The sequence below is a fragment of the Typopeltis vanoorti genome, chromosome 24 (genome assembly GCF_054136105.1).
Source record: "Typopeltis vanoorti isolate ZY-2024b chromosome 24, IOZ_Tvanoo_1.0, whole genome shotgun sequence".
Taxonomy (NCBI): domain Eukaryota; kingdom Metazoa; phylum Arthropoda; class Arachnida; order Uropygi; family Thelyphonidae; genus Typopeltis; species Typopeltis vanoorti.
In genome coordinates, this window is record NC_143572.1 from 5,486,381 (window position 1) to 5,505,127 (window position 18,747).

General features: G+C 35.7%; 1 protein-coding gene across 1 annotated transcript in view; it reads left to right on the plus strand.

Moving 5' to 3' along the window:
- Nucleotides 1–18,747, plus strand: part of Mhcl (Myosin heavy chain-like) — a 719,798-nt gene that overhangs the window by 103,748 nt on the left and 597,303 nt on the right. The window contains exon 6 of the mRNA XM_090414205.1: nucleotides 13,408–13,550. Coding sequence (XP_090270331.1) covers nucleotides 13,408–13,550 — 143 coding nt within the window. The remainder of the gene's footprint in view (nucleotides 1–13,407; nucleotides 13,551–18,747) is intronic.

An 18,747-nucleotide genomic window follows, 5' to 3' on the forward strand; every position in this document is an offset into this window, starting at 1 on the left:
ACTTTTTTAATACTTAATTAAAAGATTAAGTAATAAAATGATTACTTAATTAATAAACTGGCCAATATTAATTAAAATTAATATCCCCCAGATTAATTTAGTCATTTCTTATAGATTTCGAGTTGCTGAATATGACAATGAAAATGCAAAATTGATTATGCTTTGTGAGAGATCTGCAATAGTTTCTTATATAATGCCAGCAAAGGTTGGTCGATTGGAAGAGCCTCTGCTACTAATGGCTCAGTTAAGTAAGTTTGAGCACGGTTAGTAGTTGGAAGGGGACCAATCATTCGATGCTGTTGGCTCACTCTCCCTCAATGAGTCTTTGGACTCCCTGGAGGTGTCAAATAATAATAATAATATTATAATAGAGTAATACATACTTATCACACACATACTAGTAAATGTCTGCTTCTATGTCCGATGTCGCTTTGCCTGTCACTTGTATAGTTGCTCAGGATTGTCTCTAATGAGTTTCCAACAATAGTCAGCCAACATGGAAGTGGACCACTTTTCGTGGTATAGTTTCTCCATCGTTGCATTTTCCTGATGGGAATATTCACTGTGCTCGTCACTAACCATGTTATAGTTGTTGAGGAAGCAATCCAAGTGGGAATGGACAAGTGTATTTTTAGGGACATATTGAGCCAAGTTTGTGATACAGAGACAGACAAGTCCTTAACCAGCTCCTTGTAGTTTTCTGCCCTGACATTTCTGAGGAAGTTAGTTGACATCAGACAAAATGCGTCACAAGCTTTTTTCTCATCACCCTGTAGCAGGTTTTCAAACATCTCGTCAATGAAGAGCTCTTGGATGTGAGAATCCACAAAAACTCTCTTTCATTTTCACTTCACTGAGTCAAGGGAATTTGTCAGCCAAGTCCTTGAAATGTGATCCAGTCTGGCCCATTGCTTTTACGAAGTTTTTTACCAGAACAAGTTTGATGTGTAGAAGCAGTAGCAGAATTTTGTGCATTTCTGCCATTATTGGGTGTTGGATGTTCCATTACTGGGTGTTGCATGTTCTTAGGTCACCACAGAGATGCCAGCTGTACTTGCTGTATTGAAGAAAGTTTAACAGCTGTTTTAGGTTGTTGTTGTAGGTTTCTTCATGTAGACAGCATGTCTGACTGGAACAGATGGAAGCTGGTTTTCATTATGCAGCAACACCACCTTGAGACTCAATTTCGACAGGTCTGTGAATAGTCGCTATTCATGTACGGTCATTTTTGTTCGAAGGGCATTCATCAGGCAATCTACATTGTAGCAGAATACAAGGTCATCTTCCTTTTGGAAGTAAGGTGCAAACTGCTCATGATGAATGTGAAACAAAGTCATTTGGACATTTTCCTTGAGAAGATTCTATTGTAGACTTGATTCTAGTAACTCTACTTTGGCCTTGGACAGCTCCAGATCATGAACAAGATTGTTCAGTTCTTCTTGTGTGAGAATGTGTGGCTCAGATGATGCACCATGGCCAACACATGGATCATCATTAGATGCCAAAGGCTCAGGAGAACCTGACATCAGTTCACCTCCGTCCTCATTGTCCTCTGAATCGATAGAAAATTCCTTTGGAGGGATCACTTGTGTAGTACCTATGATGCAAGAATAAATGGAAGTGTAGCACAGGAAGTTGCACAAACACTCGCTCACCTATGAGACTTCACTTTATACTAATGATTGCATCATCTTACGACAGCGATGTCATGACTCAGCTTCATTGCATCAGTCAATGATGCAATAGCTCCTTGGGTGTTGTGTATGATTGACTGATGCAATAGGTTGCAATTAGGAGATTGAAATACAGCATTGCCAAATGATACTTATGTATACAATGCAGACTGAGTCTCTTCTAAGCAAGACCTAATCAACAGATTTTGTCATTTTCATGTTCAGCACATCGAAATTGGTAAAGAATCACTATTTGCACTTCGAAGACAAATTGTGTGTTCGGTATTATCTGACACTTCCAGGGGGTTAAGAACTCGGAGGGAGGACACACACACACACACATCTTATTCAAACAAGATGTACTGACCACTTCAACAGGCAAACTGTTCCACTCACTCACTCGCTGCTCTGTGAAAAAAAAAAATCTTGCTCTTACCCCTTTCTTAACTGCACACAAATTTAATTTTTATGGATGTCTGCATGTTCTCATTCTACCCTCCATATAATGAAAAATTTCATCAGATGATATCTTGTAACACTCATTCAGAAGTATATAAACCTCTGTCATATAAATTCCTTCTTTCTCCAGTCTCTGCAATTCCACATACTCTCAATATGTTCTCATAATTTACATTCCATAATCCCATTATAATCTTTGCAACTTTTCTTTTCATTCTTCCTGCAGCTTCTTTATCCCCCCCCCCCTTTGAACCCAGCATACCAAATTTACATGCAGTCATCCATGAGGTGTCACATCAAAGTCCTTGTGAAAAGGCAAAATGACTTCATTAGCCTTAAATGTCAGTGTTTGTTTCAACATTGCAATCATCGTCTGTATTGTGTTTGCAATTTTTGCTATGCGATCTTCAAACTTTAAATATTTCACTTTATATATTTCATAGCTCCTCTCACTCTTATTCTCACGATATTCCAATCCACCATAACTCAGATCCTTAGCCATGTCAGTTTCTTATAGCACAATTCCATCAATGTAATATGTCGTTGGCAATAGCTATATGCCAAAGTGCATAACTTTATGCTTATTGACATTGAATTGATAGTAATTGTCATTTGCCCATATTTCCAACATTTTCAAATCATTCTGTAAGTGCTATATATCAGCAGCATCCTTTATTGCCCTGGCCTGCCTATCTTTGCATCATCAGCAAACAATTCAACATCTCCTGCCTGATCTTTCTCAATATCGTAAATGGATTGTGAACAACAATGGTCAAAGAACTGATTTCTTGCAGACCACCACCACTGATTCCCTTAATTCTGGCAGATTCACTCACCATATACCATTTTCTGATACCTGTTGATCAACCATCTACTTATTCAAGTCAAGAGTTTATTTATATTCTACATTCCTCAGTTTATGTACCTATAATTCCAAGTTTCTGTGGAGGGAAGTTATGAGAGGAGGAGGCATGTAAATATCTTTCCGTATGAGTTGGACACCGTCCACCTCAAGTTCAAGTTCACCAAAATATCAAATTCACATCAGAACTTGAGGTGAAGGGGTCCTCTCCTTTTTAGATTTAAAGATTAAAGATTTAAAGGAAGAATATTTATATGGACCTTTTCAATTGAAGGTGAGTTAGCTGATCTCATACGGAGGTAGCAAGGTTTTTTTCTCCCTGAAACTCTGGTTTTTCATCCCCCATATAGACAAATCGGCCCTTCAGAACACATGCAATTTATAGACAAAAAATACTTGTTGATGTAGATGATTGGTAGTAGAGGTTCGGTGTAGTGTGGTGGAAATGGAGAGTTGTGCAGTAGGTGTCCTCCTGCAATGAGTCTTCGGACTCCTTGGGTGTCACGAATAATAATAATATAATAATAACCTTTCATGTGCAGCTATGTTTCAAAGTCCAACAGTATCATAGTGTATCCGTTTCCTTTGTCCATCTCATCTGTAACACTGATATAAAATATAAGCAGGTTCGTAAAACATGACTTCCCTTTAATAAACCCATGCTGTTCCTTGTAGAGTATAGATTGTCTGTATATGAGGTCTTACTAGCTTCTCTAAAATCTTCATCACTACTACAGAGATATTGATAGGTTGGTAGTTAGACAATATCTGTTTTTGCATCATCCTTGTAGAATGGAAATATACATTATATTCATTCCTGTGGAATCTTTCCTGAGCTGAGACTCGAGTTATACAAGCACATCAAGGGCCTAGCCAATTTGACTGAACATTCCTTTAGCACACATGATGATATCCCATCTGGCCTTGTAGCTGAATTGACATTCAGGTTATGTTACAGCTCTTCAACCTCATTCATATGCCTCATTCATATTCCGAGTTTCTGTGGAGGGAAGTTATGAGAGGAGGCAGGTAAGTATTTGTCTGTATGAGTTGGACACTGTTCACCTCAAGTTCAAGTTCACCAAAATATCAAATTCACATCAGAACTTGAGGTGAAGGTGTCCTCTCCTTTTTAGATTTAAAGATTACTAGGATGCCTAATTGTCTCAAATTTTCTATTTTTCGAAAAACAACTCGTACAGATAGATACTTACATGCCTCCGCTCATCACTTCCCTCCATAGAAACTCGGAATTATCACCACTCTGGCTCATCGGGCAAGATCTCTAATTTCAGAATAAGAAGATCTTCAAATTGAACTTAACCACCTCAAGAGTACATTCTTAAACAATGGCTACTTACCTCAAAGCATTTCTAACTGTCTATACCCACGTCTCCAACATCAGCAAGAAGATAACTGTAATCCTATTGCACACATTTCATTACTGTATGTGAGTTCTCTATCACCCAAATTGTCAAAAGTTATGAAGAAATTTAATATTAGAAGGTGCTTCACTACTCTACCAAAACTTCTTTCTTTCCTGTGTCAACCCAAGCCTAAACATCACCAACTTTTGTTCCCAGGAGTATATAAAATCATCTGTAGTTGCGGGAAGCTGTATTACGGGCAAACCGATAAGTCTGTCTCACTACGACTCGAAGAGCATCAATGTGATATCTCTTACAACAGAACTCGTGCAAATGCCCTCTCTAGTCATGTCCTTTTCTCTGCGAATTCTAATTTAAAAGAGTGTCAACACCAGATAAACTGGAATCTTACTACAAATATCCATAAATGCCCTGATGAACTAGAAAGACTCATTTTAGAATCCTAAGAAATAGTTCTGGACCCCCACACATGAACAGTGATTTAAGTTATAGCTTACCTGATTCACAGCACAGTAATTCAATTCTGGCATTCTCGAGATAGTTCCCACTCACTAATGCCTCACACTAGATCTGCCACACAGACGGCAGTTCAAACTTGACTGTTGTTGTTGTTCCTAACTTGTTTATATGAGAAGTTCACTTTTTTATCTTGCTAATTTTCCAGTTTTTTGTGATAGTATGTACGCCTGAAGAAGTCGGCATTCCCATGAAACTAGTTGTGTTCTAATTAAAGTTTTGTCTTATCTCTGTGTTTCTAGGCAGTAAAATTCTAATATAAAAATGTCTACAATCCGAGTAAATACCCTTATATATATGTATATATATATATATATATATATATATATATATATATATATATTTCTCCAAATTAAATTTTAATCACGCTTTTCTAGTCTTTTAAGATCATTTTGAAGGCGACTTAAATTATCCTCTTGGGTAAAAATAATAATAAATTTCATTAAATTCCATCCTCCCAAAGCAGTATTACTTCAAATCATTTTGACAATATACAAATAGTTTAGTTGTAACCAAAATTGAATTGAACCAACTTCATAAAAATTATGGAAACAACTACCATGTTACAGTAAAACTTCAGTTTAATATAAACCAAAATAAAAACTCGACGTTTCAACCTTCACATTGAGGTCATCATCTGGAGTATATGCATACATACAAAGAAACAAGCTGCACTACAATCTGCATGGTATGCTAAAGTTACATTGATCTAGTCAACTGTTAAAACTATTGGCCTGACCTCTAGCGAGAAAAAAAAACCTTACTACATCAACACTAGAATCCTGTTATTATTATTATCTATTTGATTACTAAAATAACGTAAGCTAGAGAGCAATATGTTCACACAAAGTTACTCATATAAGTATACATATAAATTACAACAAAACAATATAAATAAAATAAAAGCTGAAATAATTGCTTAGAGTCCTAAAGTCAGGGTTTGCTGGAAAACCTGAACTTAGTGGACCGAATGTGTGCCATCCAAATTCTTGGGATTTTTATGCCACCATTATTGTTAAGATTAGGATGGTTAATTAAAATTTCGCAGGCTTCTTTAAATTTCCGTTCATACCAAGTTTTTGTATGATGTAAAGAACGTGTACTTTTCCAATCAGTTTGGTGTGGGTGTTAAGAGCATGATTGGAGAGGCCTGCTTCACCAAAATTGTTAAATTTAATGTGTCATTTGTATTCTTTTTTATGGATAGGGATCCAATCTAAGGTAATTACAGGTACAATAGATACAATAAACCACAGGGTGGCCTGTGTGGAGAGAGAATCCTTCGAGAAGTTGAATATGCTTTTTAATTTTAAAGGTGGTTTAAAAGTGGTATTAAGATTATAATGGTGTAGAATTCTATTTATTTTTTCTGATAACCCTTTAATATATGGGATAATTATGGTTTTATTGTAATCTATATTAAGTATTTTTTTATGAAGTTTTATGAAGAGCTTTATTGATAGTATTTTTGCTATAATGACTACTAGTGACTTTCCTCTTCTGAGATATGGTTCCCTCCGCATACACAACCTGTTGATACCTATCAGACAGCTAATCTCCTATTCAATGCACTAATACCCAATCTGTTTCAATTTAACTACCAGTTTGCCATGTGGCAATCTGTTGAAAGCCTTTGCAAAATCTGAATATACTATTGTATATGCACCTCCTTTAGCATATATAATATTATATTGTATATGCTAAAAGAAGATCATATTGTATATGATCTTCCTTTAGCAAACCCATGCTGTCCATTAACGAGAATTCTGCTGTTGTCAACCTAGTTCTAAATCCTACTGCTCACTATCTTCTCTATTCACCTTGACCACAACTCCTGATAAGCAGATTGACCTATACTTCGAAGCCTTAGTCTTATCATGCCCTTTATGAAACAGAACAATTTTGCCCTCTTTCCACTCCTTTGGAACTTGGGCCAATCTTGTTAACTCCTTCGAACATTCCCTCATGACACACAGTTATGTATATCATCAAATCCTATGGCCTTATTGACATCACATTTAATCAATTCCTCATACCCTTACCAAGTGAGTCACCTTCCTTGCTTGCTCTTTGTACTCCTCATGTAACTGATTATTGCCATTCATCTTGTGCTGCATCCACGATGCATTTTTCTTCCAAATGGTACACCTCTTCATTTGTCCATTTTACGCCTACCTTATTTAATCTCCTGAACTTTGGAATACACTCGGTCATTGTCTCTGCCAAAATAGTTCCTGAGTAGAATAAGTTACATGGCAAGAAATTATATTCTTGGTTTCATCCTTTATCCAAGTGTAAGCAAACAAAGTTTGCACGTGAAGTCACCTCACAACTGGGTTGCTTGTATATAGAGGCTAATGACTTCACATCAGTTGCCTTCCTATTCCTATCAGTGATCCTAACAGGCACTTAAGCATCCATGACTTTTCCATGTATTCTTGGACTTCGCAACCATAACTTGAGGATAAGGTGGTTAGCCCTATGCCTCCCAATGTGTCCTATGTCTGTAGATGTATTGTGTTCATGGTGCCAGTATGCCTGTTCTGGCAGACGAAAAACCTGAGTTTTGGGGTGAAAAAATCCCCTACCTCTGTATGAAACTGGCTAACACTCACCTTTCATCAAAAGAGACCAGATGAAGGTTCCTCACATCACTGACAGGAATCGAAACCAGGTCTTTCCAACCAAAGAGCTTCATCTATACCGAATGAGCTACGGAGACTGCCTTGGTATCCTATAATGCAATGCACGTATCCTTATGGACATCTATAATGCTATGCATTATGGGCTACTACCCAGACTGGTTTTGACCTTTATTGAAGTCTCATCAGTTGGAGCCTGACCCAAAAGAGATGCCAAGGCTGAAAGTAATGTAGAAATTGTATTTCCATATACAAGTCAAAAATTACTAAAATATTCTGGATTAGAGATAGATGTTGAAATTTTTTCACTTGGTTAAAATATACATTAAATATGCCAAGAAATTATATTTGGTTTCATCCTTTATCCGAGTGTAAGCAGACAAAGTTTGTGTGTGAAGTCACTTCACAACTGGGCTACTTGTATGTAGAGGCTAATGAGTTTGCATTGCTTATACTTGGATAAAGGATGAAACATAGAATATAATTTCTTGGCATCTTTAATTTATAGTATAACCAAGTGAAAAAAACTTTCAACAAAGTTTCTGAGTAGGGACCAAGTAGAATTGATTTCCTTCCCATCCAGTTCTTCATTTCATGATATTGCTGCAAGCCATCTCCTGAGTTTGTCATAATCACCCACCTTATAGTTCCATGTATAATCTTTTGTCACAAAAGTCTTGATATAGCTGGCTACCACCCAAGTGATTTACTTTATGGTCACTTTCATCAACTGAAGGAAGATTTGACACTTCATTTACAAAAATATCTTTTCATAAGAATGAAATCCAAAACCCTCAATCTTCTTGTAGCCTCTGTTCCGTACTGCCTAAGATAGTTGTCCCTCAAAAACTCAAGAAATTCATTCTCTTTGGTTCCAGATGCTGTCTCTTCATTCCAGTCGATATTACCTTAATTGAAATTGCTCATAATGGTCATTCTTTTCTTATTTGCCAGACCAATTTTCCGAAGCAATTCCTTCGCACTGCCCTCCACATTACCAGGTCTATAGCAACACCCTACGAAACATTTCATCCTATACACCTTCATTTCACACCAAACTACTTCAAAACCACTGTCACTATTTGCTCCTTGCTTCTCAACCCTAGATGGGCACAACTCCTGCCATCATCAACAGCACTCCTCGCTTTCTGCCTTGTCTGTCTTGACAAAAGACTACATATCCATTTCTATTCCTGTTAGAATGTTATCCTCTTTTCATTTTTGTGCAAATGGATGTTATCAATGCTACAGTTTCATTCCACTTATTTTGAATACTTTTAGCATTTGTAAACATACATACTAGCTCATTTCTGTTTGTATTACAAGTCCCAATGACCTGACCTCTCGCATATGACTCCTCCATACTTCCCCCTTGCCATTCCACACTGTCATATAAAGGTTGGTTAATTGGTAGAGCCTCTGCTACTAATGGCTCATGCAAAAAGTTTGCGTGCGGAACTCAAACAGCAAGTTTGAGTGCGTTTAGTAGTTGGAAGGGGAATCATTCAATGTTGTTGGGGCACACTCCCTCGATGAGTCTTTGGACTCTCTGGAGGTGTCACATAATAATAATATATTACACATCCCTCCCCAGACCCAAATGTTATCCCCACATCCTTGATTGCCTTAATCATCCTTTCTTGCACATTCACACATCACTTCTGAAACCATTATCTACAATTTTCATGCAATATCTTCTTGTCCACCGTTTCTCTCCCCCATTTCCCTATCTGTCTTGTGTTTCTTCTCTCTCATTCTCTTCACTCGTGTCACTCACCTCTCCATTCACAAATTTTCTTACCTCATTCTCCTGCTCTTTGCCAATACCTCTTGCTTCCTCAAGTTTTCCATTCACTTCAGTCATTACTTTTCTCTTGCAGCAACAGTTTCTCCAACTGACTTAACATCATATCCATTTAATTGTAGCCCATCTCTTTTATTCAGCTCTATCTCCCCTCAAATTCATTCTATACATTCACAAAACGAACTTCTTTATCCTCACACAGCTCTGTTAGCATATCAATCATAATCTTCACTTGCCTTCTCAGTTCATCATTATCATACCTGGCCAGCATGCTGACCACCTTACTTAGCACATTGTTATTTTTCACTCTCCTTAACATTCGTTAAGGAGAACATTCTGACATTCGTTCTTACATTCTTCTTGTTACCAGTCAAATCATTTGTGCCAACTACCACTATCAATACTCCTTTGCTCGCTTACTCCTCTTATCCAATGCTTCAGTGACCCTGCTTTTTCTATCACCTGGGAAACAAACATTGTGTACCTGTTCACTTACCACACCTCTAATCATCACATCTCCATACAGGGCTACTTTCAGATCATTCGATATCTCTTTCAAATCTTTTGTCCCATTCTTCCTCACATTTCCATGCAAATCTGTAATTCCCCTCCGTTCGTTCCTCACATGTTTAATCCCTTGCCTCATTTTACCAACTCCTCTTTCGTTTCTTCATTTAATTTCTCACTGCCATTTACCTCAATTCTCTTCAGTTTATTCCTCATATGTTTAATCTCTTGCTTCATCTTTACAAACTCTGCTTTCATCTCTTCAATTACTTTCTCATGCTAATCACATTTTCACTACCTTGCATGACTGCTGTACAGATGATAGGTACTTATCATCTATGTGTATAATATGTACCTATTTATTTTCCAAAGTGTAGCCTTCAGTAGACAGGTGTCATTTGTTTGGAAAAACTGAGTTAACTTTATTTTGTAGCAGTTGCCAGGGTTTTTCATCCTGTAGAACAGGGAAACTAAAATAACATGTAGTATGGAGATATGATGCTATCATTTCGTTTGCTTTGGTGTGTATAATGTAAATTTACCAGTCTGCCTAAAAATTCAGAAATATTTTAGATTAAAAGATTGAAATATAAAAATGTAAATGGATGATATAATAATAAAACAATTGTACAGTAATGTAATAACACTTACATAAGGAAAATATTTATTATTTTTAGAATTTTTAGTTAAGTTTTCTAACTATTGTCAATACAACTGAAGAAAGATAAACACAATGAGTACAACACTTAAAATTGCATGCACATGCTAATATATGTTATCAATTGTAGGAGGATAACTTCATCCACAAACTATTAGAATTCAGAGAAATAAATTTAAATAATTACAATATCAAGAAATACAGGAATGAGGAGTGTTACTTAAGATGACTTCCCAAAGTTGGGAAAGTGCAAAGCAATAATTTTTATTAAGGTTTGGACTGTGAATGTGAGCATCACAACTTTTTTTTATATAATCTTTCAAGATGAAAAGTAACTTATGTAGAACTTTAGTTTTGTTCCAATGAATTCTGTGTCTAGTGGATAAGGTATGGCTGGCTAAACCAGGCTTATCAGACTCTTGAAGTAAAATATATTCTTGATATACTTCTAGACAAATCTGAGCAGAACGACCCGTCTTCCCATAATAATAAAGGCCACATGAACAGGGGATCTGTAAACTCCAGGATAAGATCAAGGAGGATATTTGTCTTTCATAGAGGGTAGAAAGGAATTTAGTTTATGATGAACTGGATGGAAAGAAACGTAGATCAGTCTAGCAAAGAAGTCTTGCACAGTCTCTCCCTGTCCACCCTAACCCCCCTCCTCCATTTCACTGTCTGTCTTATGTTCCTTCTCTCTCTCATTCTCATTACTTGTGCCACTCGCCTATCTATTCAGAAATTCTCCTACCTTACACTCCTGCTCTTCCACAACACCGCTGTTTCAATGAATACTATGTCTAATGGATAGGGCATGGCTGGCTAAACCATACTTATCACACTCTCGAAGTAAAATATACTATTGATCTTCTTCTAGATGATCTCAGCAGAATGAACTGTCTGCCCATAATAACAAAAGCTACATGAACAAGGGATCTGTAAACTCCAGGATAAGGGCATGGAGGATATTTGTCTTTCATAGAGGGGTAGAAAGGAATTTAGTTTATGAACAGGATGAAAAAAACTTGTAGGTCAGACTGACAAAGAAGTTTTGAAATTATTTTTAATAGTCCTTTAACATATGGTATTGAAATTCTAGAAACTTCTTTTTCAGGTGGATTAAGATGAAGGCCCTAATTATAAATTATTTTATCAATTATTTTTGTATTGTAACCATTAGAGAAGAAAGTTATTCTGATTTAATGACAATTCAGTATTTAAAAGAGTGAGTTGAACACTGCTTATGTACATAGTGAACTAAAGTGTTAAACACAATATTTTTGGTAGGCAATGACAAGAAGCAACATTAATACATTTACCAGTATGCATAGGATGGACAGGGAGACACTGCAAGACTTCTCTGCCAGACTGACCTACAAATTTCTTTCCATCCAGTTCATAAACTAAATTCCTTCCCACCCACTATGAAAGACAGATATCCTCCTTGATCTTATTCTGGAGTTTACAGATCCCTTGTTCTCGTGGCCGTTATTATTATAGACAGGTCATTCTGCTCAGATTCATCTAGAAGAAGAAGATCAAGAGTATATTTTACTTCAAGAGTCTGATAAGGCTGGTTTAATCAGCCATGCCTTATCCACTAGACATAGAATTCATTAGAACAAAGTTAAAGTCCTTCATAAGTTATTTTCTTCCTAAAAATAATTTTTGTATAAAGAAAGTTGTAAAGCTCACATTAACAGTCCAAACCTCAACAGAAACAATTGTCTTAAACTTTTCAGATTTTGGGAACTCATCCTAAGTAATACTCCCTATTCCTGTGTTTCTTAACATTGTAATTATTTAAATTTATTTCTCTGAATTCTAATAGTTTGTAGGTGGAGTTGTCCTCCTTCAATTGATAGAATATAGCATCACGTGCTTGCAGTTTTAAGTGTTATTCTTATTGTGTTGATAATGACTTGGAAACCTAGCAGAAAATTCTAGAAAAAATATTCCTTATTCCCATGTTTCTTAATCTTGCAGTTATTTAAATTTATTTCTCTGAGTGATGGAGTTATCCTCCTACAGTTGATAGCATATACCATCATGTGCTTGCAGTTTTAAATATTGTTCTTATTGTTTTGACAGTGGCTAGGAAACCTAGCTGAAATTTCTACAGAAAACAATATTCTCTGATTCAGTTGCTGTATAATAATTTTATCATCACACATCAATTCCCATTTATAGCACTGATACATTGCCAACATTTTAGAATGAAACATTTTATGACATATCCCACTCCCATCCCCAATGGTGGTATCATCATTAAAAAAAGTAAAAAAAAAAAGCTTAATCACTGAAGAAACAATCAGCATAAATGGAGGAAAGATTTGGTAAAGTCAGAGCAGAAAATTTTAAATGTAGACTGAATTTTTTACCTCGCAGTTTTGTTGATGCATGAGATCAGCACCACTCTAGAAATTAAATAATTTTGACGATGAGGCTTGAACATTGATAGAAAGAGGTATTAAAGGCATGACAAAAAAAAAAAAAAAAGCAATATCAGGGATAAATTAAAATAATATACTAAAGAAATTCTGTACTACAGTTAGAAATGAAATGAAACTGCAGAAAGAAAAGGCTACCTACAAGTTGACCCAGGAGTGATGGAATACAAAGTAAGAAGATAATCAAATGGGGGAAATAAATATACAAGATATATATATATATATACAAGAAATTTATTTAAGCAAATGCATAAGCAATTATCAGCTGGGTTGGTTCAGTTTTGGATTTGTGTTAATGTTTTTGAGAAAAGCATTTTTAAAAAAATATTAAAGCTTAATTTTTATTTATGTTTTTATTTTCATGTTAAGGTTTTGTAATAGAAAAGCTTACTAGGAAGTAAGATTTTAATAAGTTGTTAATTACTGAATTTTTTTTTTTCATTTCCAGTGGAAAAATTGAGTGCCATTACAACACTTTTGGAATCCTTTGGCAACTGCAAAACTATAGCTAGTTATAATGCGACCCGTTTTACTCAGTTAGTTTCTCTTGATTTTGATCATTCAGGTCAAATTATTTCATCATCAGTTCAGGTAATTTCTCTTGTTCTATTTGTTCTACAAAAACAAGTATTTTTTAAGTATATTAGTCCTGGAAACAGGCATTAACTGATTAATTTCAATAATGAAGGTAATTAGAGCATAGCCTAAGTGGGTGATGTTTTTCAGACATAATTTATCTCACAACCAACATATTTTAGGATTGTTGAATTACTTAAAGGGTGTGTAAGGGTCAAAGCCATATAACTAGGAGGAGACCTCCACATATCCTTTTAAGGGAGGTAGAGAACTGACTGAATCTTTTGACCTAATGTCCATCTCCACCTTCTTGTGATGTACCCTGTTAAGTATCTACCTGGATACTCAACAAATGAAGATGGGCCAGCAATTTGGGATTTAACTGGTGAAACTGTATTCTTATTGGCTTGAACCACAATGCAAAATGATGGTACAACATGACAGAATTTCATGCTGAGGTGTTGCCCTGTTAAACAAGGCCCCATTGTTTTTGTCAGGGAAGGAGCGTGAACAGCTCAAAGTAAGCCCAGACGAATCTTGGAGCACATCCCATCTGAATATTAGCAGAATTCAAGATTGCTACTATCAACATAAGAAGCAACAATGGAGAAGAAATGGAACTAGCAGAAGAATTAGATAAGTACCAGATCGACATAATAGGCATTGTGACTGAAACAAAGAAGACAAAAACAGGTGAGATCTTTCACAAATAAAAAAATATTATAAATTAAAGACTTAATTCTGTATGTTAGTCAAGTAAATAATAGTTTAATATTTGGCGTTTCACTGAATGATATCTGTCAGCATTTTCAAAGGATACGCTGGTAAGCAGTAGAAAGTAACAAAAACTAGGAAACTAACTGACAATTCTAAAAATTATATAAAGTTATCACTGTGCGTGATACAATGATATAATACGCGTGTTGCATATACAATATTTTATTTGTTGAGAAATTTATTGTAATTTTCATGAAAGTTCTTTTCTTTTTGGTTAAATGATCTGATTAGAGTTTTCCATATATCTGGTAAGATTAGGCCTTGATTCTTATTTAAGTTACCTGTTGAATGGGCGACTGTAGCAGCTTCCTTAAATGTTCTGGAATGGTAGTTCTCTTCTATGTAGGTCATATGGCTCATATCCCATTCAATATTATGGTTGGTAGAAGCAAAATATGAAGAAAGACCTGATATATCCTCTCTGTTATTCCTTACATAGCCTATGTGTTCTTTATTTGTTTCAAAACTTCTAGATGTCTGTCCGATGTAATTAATACCACAAGAACAAGGTATGCTATAAACTCCAGAGTATTTGTAGAAAGGATGGCTATCTTTCGGTGATCTTATAAACTTTTGAATGGTCTCAATAGGTTTGAAGGTTACTCTGATATTATATGTTTTTAGAAGAAGAGCTAATTTTTTTGGATATGGTACTAACAAATGGAATTATTATAGAACTGATGTATCGGGTTTCATCTCGTTGTCTTTGCGGTATGTCAGTAAAGAGAATCTTGTTGATGATTCTTGTAGGGTAGCCATTTAGGGATAGATCTCTGGATATTTTCATTAATTCTTCTTGTAAGTCGCCAGGGTCTGTGGTACACTGTATAGCTCTTCTTTTGAGCATATGGATAATGCTGAGTTTCTGGTATATGTGGAGAGAAGAGTCGAAATGGAGGTAGCGTCCAGTGTTAGTAGGTTTACTATATACCAACAGGTTGTTGCTATTATCAGTTTGTTTCTTAAAAAGGACGTCTAGGAATGGAAGTTTATTATCTTTTTTTAGTTCCAATGTGAACTTGATATTGTTGTGGAAGCAATTAATTTTGTTTAGATAATCTATTAGTTTTTGTGATTCCAAATGATGAAGATGCCGTCAACATATCTAAACTATGTGGTTGGTTTAGGGGTAATTTGGGATAAAATTTGAGTTTCCTGATTTTCTAAGAATAGGTCAGCACAAGAAGGAGAGAGAGGACTACCCATGGCTAATCCATTAAGTTGTTTGTAGTATGTTTTTTGCCATGTAAAATAATTTGAAGCAGAACAACTTGGTGATGTTTGGTTTGAACAAGTTTTCTAAGATGTTGATGACTTCTGAAACTTGGATATTTGTGAACAGAGATGTGACATCCAGGCTAACCATATATTATCTTCAGAGATACGGATGTTTTTTAATTTCTCCAAGAAATGTTGGGAGTTCTTGATATAAGAATCCATGTTGTGAATGTGTTCTTGTAACATTTTGGCTAGATATTTTGATAGTCTGTAAGTAGGGGAGTGGATACCATCTACTATTGGATGTAATGATGTACCTTCTTTATGGATTTTGGGAACGCCATATAGTCTTGCATCCGTTAACTCCAAGACTATATGATGTTCCCAAAATCCATAGACTATCAAAATATCTAGCCAAAATGTTACGAGATCACATTCACAACATGGATTCTTATATCAAGAACTCCCAACATTTCTTTTCATCTCATCTCATCTTCTTTATACCCTCTTTTACCTTGCAGTGTCGAGGGTCCATTGAACATCGGACCTCAATACGTTTACAGGATAAGGTGGTCAGCCCTATGCCCCGGTATATCCTATGACCTGTAGTGTTAAGTTCTCAAGGCCAGTTTGCCTGCTTTGCGGGATGAAAAACCCCAGAATAAACTGGGGAAAACCCTGCTGTCCACGCCCAAGACTGGCTAACTTGGCTATGGCTGAGGAAGATCCTTCAGCTCCTCGCGTCACCGACGGGAAGGAGAGAGAGGGCTACTCATGGCTAACCGCGCAGACAACATTTCTTGGAGAAATTAAAAAACATCTGTATCTCTAAAGATAACATTATGGCTAGCCTGAATGTGACATCTCTGTTCACAAATATCCCAGTTTCAGAAGTCATCAACATCTTAGAAAACTTGTTCCCACCAAACATGAAGTTGTTCAAGTATTGCTTAACTTCAAATTATTTTACATGGCCAAAATCATACTACAAACAACTTAATGGATTAGCCATGGGTAGCCCTCTCTCTCCTTCTTGTGCCGACCTATTCTTAGAAAATCTGGAAACTCAAATTTTATCCCAAATTACCCAACCAACCACATGGCTTAGGTATGTTGATGGCATCTTCATCATTTGGAATCACAAAAAAGAGGAACTGATAGATTATCAGAATTAATTGCTTCCACAACACTATCAAGTTCACATTGGAACTAGAAAAAGATAATAAACTTCCATTCCTAGACGTCCTTATTAAGAAACAAACTGATAATAGCAACAACCTGTCGGTATATAGAAACCTACTAACACTGGACGCTACCTCCATTTCGACTTGTCTCACCACATATCCCAGAAACTCAGCATTATCCATATGCTCAAAAGAAGAGCTATACAGTGTACCACAGACCCTGGCGACTTACAAGGAGAAGTAATGAAAATATCCAGAGATCTATCCCTAAATGGCTACCCTACAAGAATCATCAACAAGATTCTCTTTACTGACATACCGCAAAGACAACGAGATGAAACCCGATACATCAGTTCTATAACAATTCCATATGTTAGTACCATATCCAAAAAAATAGCTCTTCTTCTAAAACCATATAATATCAGAGTAACCTTCAAACCCATTGAGACCATTCAAAAGTTTATAAGATCACCGAAAGATAGCCATCCTTTCTACAAATACTCTGGAGTTTATAGCATACCTTGTTCATGCGGTATTAATTACATCGGACAGACATCTAGAAGTTTTGAAACAAATAAAGAACACATAGGCTATGTAAGGAATAACAGAGAGGATAATTCAGGTCTTTCTTCATATTTTGCTTCTACCAACCATAATATTGAATGGGATATGAGCCATATGCCCTACATAGAAGAGAACTACCATTCCAGAACATTTAATGAAGCTGCTACAGTCGCCCATTCAACAGGTAACTTAAATAAGAATCAAGGCCTAATCTTACCAGATATATGAAAAACTCTAATCAGATCATTTAACCAAAAAGAAATGAACTTTCATGAAAATTGCAATAAATTTCCCAACAAATAAAACATACATGCCACATGTATTGTATCATGCACAGCGATAACTTTATATAATTTTTAGAATTGTCAGTTAGTTTCCTAGTTTTTGTTACTTTCTACTGCTTACCAGTGTATCCTTTGAAAATGCTGACAGATATCAGTCAGTGAAACGTCGGATATTAAACTATTATTTACTTGACTAACATACAGAATTAATTCTTTAATTTATTAATACTAGTTGGTCAAGAAAAAAGGTCATAATAAAATAAATACGAAATATATTCAGATAGTAACAATTAGGGAAAAGGAGTAGCTATAGTATTCAACACTAAATACGAGGATAATCTTTTTGAATGGAAGGCACTAGCAAGTAAAGTGATGGGGACAAATATCAGAATGGAGAACTGTACAATGAGACTTATTTGTGCTTATGATCCCACAGAAGGTTTTACCAAGAAAGAAATGGAGGAATTTTATGAGGCATAGAAGACAAATGAAAAAGGAAAAGTTAGTCATTGTTGGAGATCTTAACAACAGAGTAGGAAATGATTATCAGGCATAGAACTGTTTTCGGCAAATTTGTTGAAAAGAGCAAAGCTAATAATAATGGTGAGTACATGCTGGATTTCTGTTCAGAACTTGAACTAGTTATTACTTACACCATGTTCTAGCATAAAAATGTGCACAAATTCACATGGAGAGAGGATGAAAGAAATAAGTCTCATTGACTAATTTGTGATCACTATTTAGTTTTGAGCAGGATAAAATTTAATTTCATATTATAAAGCAGTGCATGTAAGAAAATTTTAAAAACAACTCAAAGTAGAGCAGCTTTCAGAGGTGAACTGGAGACTAAAATATACCCAAACATCATTCAAGAAATAATAAAAGAATTTGAAAACAAGAACCAAACCTTGGTGATTCAATGGTTTTTTCAAATCTCCAAGGTTTGATTCCAAGTTGAATCAGTACATTGATTGATTGATTAATCTGGAGAAGCATGTGGTAAGGTTGTCTGTAAGGATTGAAAAATCAGAACTCCATCATGGATTCAGTAAGTTAAAGAGGCAGTCAAGAAAAAGAAAAAAGCTATCATATCAAAAAGTTTCTGGCAAGTAAATCAGTTCGCGTTCTTAAAGAATGCAGAGAAAAATGTAAAAAATGTGAAGCACTGTGTAAAACTGGCTAAAC